This window comes from Alligator sinensis, unplaced genomic scaffold (assembly GCF_000455745.1).
Source record: "Alligator sinensis unplaced genomic scaffold, ASM45574v1 scaffold137_1, whole genome shotgun sequence".
Taxonomy (NCBI): domain Eukaryota; kingdom Metazoa; phylum Chordata; order Crocodylia; family Alligatoridae; genus Alligator; species Alligator sinensis.
Window position 1 is genome coordinate 814,191 of NW_005842545.1, and position 6,783 is coordinate 820,973.

Genomic DNA, 6,783 nt, shown 5'->3' on the forward strand with positions numbered 1-6,783 from the left:
TCTTTCCTGCACCCGCCTCACCTCTCCGCCAGCCCTTCAGTGCTCCCTTGTTCCCAGCTCCAGCAGACGCTGATGGTCCGACGGACAGACGCAGATGACACAGCAGCGCAGGGTAGGGGCGGGGCCTGTCCCCCCTCCCTGGGGCCTGAGGGGGGGGGAATGGGGGCACTGGGGAACCCCCCCAAGGACAAAGACCCCCCTCACTCTTCACATGCTAGGGGGCTCTGGAGCCCAGATGCCTGGGTCCCTTCTGCTCCTCATGGGGAAGGGACCTGGCAGGTGGCAGCTAGATGCCTGGGTTCTCTCTCTGCTCTGGGGGGGAACCCTGGATGCCTGGGTTCTTGGACAGGGGTGAGGAGGTTGGGGTGGCAGGCTGGGAGCCCAGATGTCTGGGTTCTCTAGGAGGGAAGTCAGGACTGAGTGGCTGGAGGAAAAGGCTGGAGGGACAACTGGAGCCCAGACGCCTGGGTTCTCTGGTGGGGGAGTGTGGGGGGGTGAGAGTGAGGGGGCTGGGAGCCTGGATGCCTGGGTTCTTTGGGAGGAGTGCAGGGGCAACAGCAGGATGCCAGGAGGCTGGAAGCCTGCGTTGTCTCCTGGGCCCAGACCAGGGACCAGGGCCCCCCCTGGGAGCCCGGATCAGGCTTAGGCCTTGCCAACCGCCCAGAGGCTGCAAGGCCCAGATAAGCCTTATCAGATGCCAGGGCTTGGCCTGGGCGGTTGGAGGAGGGGCGATGGGACGGGACCAGGAAAGGGACCCAGGCATCCGGGTGTGCAACCCCCCACCCCGCTACACCCAGCCCGGCTGCAGAAGGGGGAAAGAACCCAGGTATTTGAGCTGCTGGTGCCACCTGTTCTGTCCCACAAGGCTCCACTCCCCCCACCAGAGAACCCAGGTGTCTGGGTTCCCAGCTCCTGCTGCTCTCATACCCCTACCCAGAAAAGAACCCAGGCATTCAGGCTCCCAGCCCCACCCTGCTTTCATACCCCCCCCCAAAGAACCCAAGTGTCTGGGAGCCCCCCTCCCCCACTGCTGATGGGGCTGATAGGATCAGAGGCAGTTTCAGTCCCTGATGGGGAGGGTTTCCTGCCAAACCCTTGGGGCTGAGGGGGGTCATGGGAGGTGGGGGCAGGGGACAGGGTCTGGGCAAGGGGGGTGGAGCCAGGGCAGGGGTGGGCAGGGCTTTGGGTTTTCGGAGAAGCTGGGTGAGATTCTCCGAAAAACACCAATTTATTGCAGCCATGGGGAGAGGTGGGGGCTGTGCCCCTCACTCCTTACCCGCAGCCCTGCAGTGTCCCTCAGCTCGTGACCCACAGCCCTCCCTGATAGCCCCATGGTGCCCCTCACTCCTGACCCACAGCCCCCACCCCATCCCCAGATGCCTAGGTTCCACAGATGTGCTGTAGCTCTCCCTTTTCCCCACCTTATTGTGGGTGTGATGAAGCAGCCCCCGGCCCCTTTCACCATCCCCAGGATGCCTGGGTTGCCCAGTGGGTAGGGAGTGGGTTTAGAGAGCAAGGGAACAGGGCAATGGATGGGTGTGCGTGGGCCCGGATGTCTGAGTTCCCTTTCAGTGCTCCTCCCCCCAAAGACATGGGCATGCAGGAATGGAAGATAAGGCTATCAATGACGCCCACCTGCCAGTGTGACAAAGAACCCAAATGTCTGGACTCCCAGCTCCCCCTGCTCTGACCCCCTGGGAGTCCCCAGTCCCCTGTCAGAGAACCAGGGCATCTAGGCTCCCTGCTTTATCCTGCCAGCTCCTAGCTGCCTTCCCTCCCCTCCCAGAGTAGGAAGAGAACCCAGGTCTCTGGGCTCTCAGCCCTACCCCTGTCTGTCCTCCTAGGGTGGGAAGAGAACCTAGTGTCCAGGCTCCCAGCCCTCCCTGCTTCCACCTACAGCCCCTTCTCCCATTGGAGAACCTAGGGGTCCAGTCTCCCAGCCCCAACCCCCAAGTGCAGAGAGAACCCAGGCATCTGAGCCCCACAATGACCCTGAGCCTCACAAAGACCCAGGCAGCCAGATCAAGGTTAACAAAGATAGTTTAATTACACAGTGAGGGGGAGGCTAGGGGGTGGGGCATAGGGGGCAAGGAGATGGGGTTTGGGCAGGGCAGGTTCCAGTGACCGCTCTGAGCGGAAGCAGGGAGAGGCAAGGTGGGGGCGACCCCTTCGCTCAGGCACAGGCAGCTCCGAAGGGGTGGCAGGCGCTGGTGCTGTGAAGAAGTAGGGGTGCAATAGGGCCTGCAGGTGGGAAAGGAGGTGTTAGGCCATGCCCCTGGTCCCCCCCACCATGCCCCCCCCCACCTTAGACCTGCTCTCCTGGTCAGGAAAGGGTTGTGGGCAGGAAAGGGTTGATGACACTGAGGCCACAGTCACTGCATCTGGCTCTGCCCACCAGCTCACACCCTGCTCCCGGTGCCCCACTCTACTTCTTAATTTAGGTCTATTTCCCCTGGTCTGCAGGTGGGAGGGAGGTTAATGAGGCAGAGACCACACCCCCTCAGTGCCCCTGGCCCTGCCCACCAGCCCAAGTCATAGCCCCTCTTTGTCCCCTGCTCCCCACTTCAGCTGCTCCCTCTGACTTGGCAGCAGGAAGGGGCTAATGAAGCTGAGGCCCTACTCCCTCTGTGCCTGGCTCTGCCCCCTACCCTGGCTACACAACCCTACAGTGTCCCTTCCTGCCCCCTTGGCCTGGGTATAAGCAGGAAGAAAATTAAACGAAGGCCCTGCCCCCTCTGGCCTAAGCCATGCCCTCATAATGCTCCCAGCCCCACCCCCTGGTACAGGCCACACTCCCTCAGTACTCCCAAGGGGGATGGGATGAGATTAGAATTTCCCAGACAACTGGGGGGGGGAGGAAGGAGAGAAATGAGATGTTCCCACACACCTGGGTGGGGGTGGTGGTGAAGGCTCCTAAGACACCTGGATCCTATGGTGGGGGGAGGCTGAGAGCTCACTGGACACCTGAGTCCCATGGAGGAGGGTGAGGGTTTCCTGGACCCCTGCTTTTTTGGGGAAGGGGAGCAAAGGTTCCCTACCTGGGTCCCTTTGTGGGGGATGGAGGGTTCCCCAGTGCCTGGGTCCCTGAGGGGGGGCAGTGCTGACCTGGTGGGCAGGCAGGCGGCGCTGGGGTGGGTACTGCAGCAGGGCATCAAGGAGGGTGCGGGCTGGTGGGGGCGCGTCAGGCACCAGCTCCTCCAGGGGCACTGGCACCACTGGCTGGAATGAGATCTTGTTGTAGTCAGGAAGCGATGTCAGCTCCTGGTAGGGGGAGGGAAGAGTGTGAGGGACCCAGGCATCTGGGCTCTGAGCCCCCAGTCTCCCTTCCACATCTGAAGAGAACCTAGGTGTCTGGGCTCCCAGCCTCCATCCCTTCCCAGAACCACAGGGAACCTAAGTGTCTAGGTGCTGCTCTTCCAGAGTTGCAGAGAACCCAGGCATCCTGGCACTTTCCCCCAATCTGGCCTTGTGGGGAGGGTAGTCAGGGGAGTGAAGGCAGGGATCCAGGTGTCCAGGGGGTGGGAACAGGGCAGACCAGGCATCCAGGTGCAGAGGTTGGGGGTGCCAGGGGTAGGGGTTAGGTAGGGACCCAGGAGTCTGGTTGGTGGGAGGGGGCATACTGGCCAAGTATGGTGGTCCAGGTGGTTGGTTAGGTAAGCCAGAGTGGGGAGAGCAGAGAATCAGGCATCTGAGCACATGGGTCTATACTGGCCAGATATAGGGGTTGGGGAGCAGAGACCCAGGCATCTTTTTTTTTTTAATAATTTTTTTGTGTTCCAAGCCAATTCAGCCAAATAAAGTCCAAATTCATGGGTCAGTCCAAAACCATAAGTAGTTCTACAACCGCAAACATCCTCCACCCACACCAGGGGCTTCAGATATTCCCAAAGTCTTTTGGCAGACATCCTACTTGCAGGCCCAAGCCTGGAGGCTTGGGGTTTGGATGCCCCCAAGTTTTGCCTGCCCTCAGCCATATGGCCACAGGGGCAAACTAGGGAGGAGCCCCCCATTTCCATAAAGTGGGCTTTAAGCCCCAACACCTCAGTGGGTACTAAACCACGCCAGAAGAACAGTTATCCCTGGGAGCGCTTAAGGAAAACTGCCTTCATGGACCCAGATACATGGTGTTTCCTGTGCCAGGGAGCAGAGACCCAGGGCTGAGAAGCAAGGGGTGTGCCAGCCAGGTATGGGGATCAGGGGAGCCTGGGGGGTGGGGGACAGGAACCCAAGCATCAGGACAGGCATACAGGCCAAGTACAGGGGTCAGGTGGGGAGGGGGGTAGAGTGGGGGGACCCAGGCATCCGGGGAGGGGGGGCTGTACCGGCCAGGCATTGGGGTCAGGGGAGCCACGCAGGCGCTGCACACAGCACAGCTGCTCGATGTCACTCTCCCCAGGGAACAGCGGCGAGTGCGTCAGCAGCTCCCCAACGATGCAGCCCACTGCCCTGTGAGGAGGAGGTGGGATCAGTGCCTGGTCATGTCCCCTCCATCCAGGCTCTGCCCCCTTCCATGATGGGCTGCCTGACTTGGCTGAGAGCCTGCAGCCATTTTTGGGGGTGGTGCTACAAGGAGGAGGGTGCAGGGTCATCACATGGCCAAGCCCCTCATCTAGGCCCTGCCCCCACCCTGGGGACCATCCCTCCAATGGAAACACAAGGCTACCTGAATTGGCTGAGAGCCTGCAGCCATTGCTGGGAGTGGGGTTACAGGGAGGGAGAAGAGCTACAGGGAAGTGGAGGAGCCAGTGATTATGGTTCTGCCCCCCCACCCCAGGGCACCACCCTTCCATGGTAGATCCACGGCCATCTGAGTTGGCTGATAGCCTGCACCCACTGCTGGGGGAAGGAGCTAAAAGAAATGGGTGGGGGAACAGGAATGAGGCAGGGTTACAGGGGGCAGGGTCATTGCCTTGCCACACCTGTCAGCCCAGGTTCTTACCAGAGGTCAACACCTTCATCATAGTGGCGGGAACCATACAGCAGCTCTGGGGCACGATACCACCTCAGGGGACACAGAAAGGATAGGGTTAGGGACTCAGGTGCCTCCTCTCTCCCACCAGCCCCCTCCCTTGTGGCTCTGGGATAGAACCCAGGCATCTGGGTGCCCCCTCAGTGGCTCTGAGAGAGAACTTAGGCATCTGGGTACCCTCTCACCTCCCACCCCCTGCAGCTCTGGGATATAACCCAGACTTCTGGCTCACCGTGTGGCCACCTGGTGGCTGTAGGGGCGCTGGGATTCAGGGGCCAGGACTCGGGCCAGACCAAAGTCTGCAATCTTCAGCTGCCCGGAAGCACTGATCAGAAGATTGGCTGGTTTCAGATCCTGGGGGGGGGGGGGGCCTGGATACCTGGGTCCCAGACCCAAGGCCCACCAACCCATGCTACCCCCCACCCGAGGGGAGCAGGGAGGGGGCTGGGAGCCCTGACATCTGGGTCCTCTGGGAAGGAGGGGGCTGTGTGGGGTATTAGGGCAAAGAAGCAAGCTCCCAGATACCTGGGTCCTGGGGGGATTGTAGAGGGCAGAGGGAGCTGCCTAGATGCCTGGGTCCCAGTCAGGGTGGGTGGGGTTGCATGCCCAGATGCCTGTGTCCTGGGGGAGAATTAGGCAGCTGGGTCCCACTGGGGTTGAGGAGGCAGGTCAGGTACCTAGACACCTGGGTCCTGGGGGGACTGGGGTGGGGGGCTTCCCAGATGTTTGGGTCCCACAGTCAGGGGAGTGGGGTTGGATGCCTGGGTTCTAGGGGTGGGGGTTCAGGGCTCCTGGACACCAGGTTCCCCGCAGTAGAGGGGGTCAGCACTCACACGGTGCACGATGCGATGGCTGTGGCAGTGTGCAATGCCTTGCAGCAGCATGAGGGCAAAGGCCTTGGCCTGGGCAGGGGGCAGAGGCCCAGGTGCCCGCAGCACTGTACCCAAGTCCGAAAGCAGGAACTCAAAGGCCAGCACGAAGCCTGGCCCATGTGGAAACATGGCATGCAGCTGCACCACCTGTGGGGGGTGGGGGGGAAGGGAGGTCAATCATCCACAGACCCGGGTATTCAGGCATCTGGTACCCCTTGACCCAGACCCAGAGAACCCAGGTGTCCAGGTGCCTGGCACCCCTCAACCCACCCAGACCCCTAAACCACACACCTGGAGAACCCAGGCATCGAGTCTCCCAGTTGTACCTGCTCAGGCCTCCAGCCCCCACTCCCCTCCACAAGAACCCAGGCATCTGGGTCCCCCAGCCCTCACTCCCCTCCCAAGGAAACAAAGCATCCAGGCTCCCAGCCCCCACTTGCTCCCACCTCCCAGAGAACCCAGGTATCCAGGCTCCCAGCCTCCACCCCCACTCCTCTCCTAAAGAACCCAGGTATCCAGGCCCTGAGAGAGCAGGGGGGCTGAGAGCCCAGGCACCTGGGTTCTCACCCCTCCAGCCACCCCCTCCCCTCCTGGAGAAGCCAGGCATCTGGGCCCTCACATGGGGGCTGTCGTGGGTCTCCTGCAGGGCCTTGATCTCCCGCAGCGCCTGGTTAGGGATCCCGTCTTCTAGCCGCCGCAGCGCCACCTTCTTCAGTGCCACTGTCTCCCCTGTCTGCTGGGAGGGGAGGGTGAGGAACCCAGGCTTCTGGGCCCTCTGCATCACCTGCTCTGACCCCCAGACTCACTCCCTTCCCAGAAAACCCATGCATTTGGGCTTCCAGGCCCTCCCCTGCCCCATTCTCATTCCCCAGCCCTTACCTCAGGGGCAGGCAATTATTTCAAGTGGAGGACAGTTTAACAAGTTTTGCTGAGCTGGGGGGG

At 61.5% G+C, this 6,783-nt stretch overlaps 2 protein-coding genes across 16 annotated transcripts in view; one reads left to right on the forward strand and one right to left on the reverse strand.

Moving 5' to 3' along the window:
* The first annotated feature begins 26 nt into the window (after positions 1–26).
* The window catches only part of PORCN (porcupine O-acyltransferase), an 18,511-nt gene continuing 11,754 nt past the window's right edge, over positions 27–6,783 (forward strand). For all 7 annotated transcript variants that reach the window (XM_025213695.1, XM_025213691.1, XM_025213698.1 and 4 more), the window contains exon 1: positions 27–826. In XM_025213695.1, coding sequence (XP_025069480.1) covers positions 695–826 — 132 coding nt within the window. In that variant the 5' untranslated portion in view covers positions 27–694. The remainder of the gene's footprint in view (positions 827–6,783) is intronic.
* CDK20 (cyclin dependent kinase 20) overlaps positions 1,996–6,783 on the reverse strand; it is a 7,436-nt gene continuing 2,648 nt past the window's right edge. For 2 of the 9 annotated variants that reach the window (XM_014523885.2, XM_025213710.1), the window contains 7 exons: positions 6,461–6,574; positions 5,803–5,988; positions 5,202–5,323; positions 4,940–5,002; positions 4,323–4,446; positions 3,106–3,261; positions 1,996–2,241 (listed from right to left, as the gene is read on the reverse strand). In XM_014523885.2, coding sequence (XP_014379371.1) covers positions 2,047–2,241; positions 3,106–3,261; positions 4,323–4,446; positions 4,940–5,002; positions 5,202–5,323; positions 5,803–5,988; positions 6,461–6,574 — 960 coding nt within the window. In that variant the 3' untranslated portion in view covers positions 1,996–2,046. Of the gene's footprint in view, positions 2,242–2,887; positions 3,006–3,038; positions 3,262–4,322; positions 4,447–4,939; positions 5,003–5,201; positions 5,324–5,802; positions 5,989–6,460; positions 6,575–6,783 lie in introns of all 9 variants that reach the window. The other 7 variants (XM_025213714.1, XM_025213712.1, XM_025213713.1 and 4 more) reach the window with 7 other exon arrangements.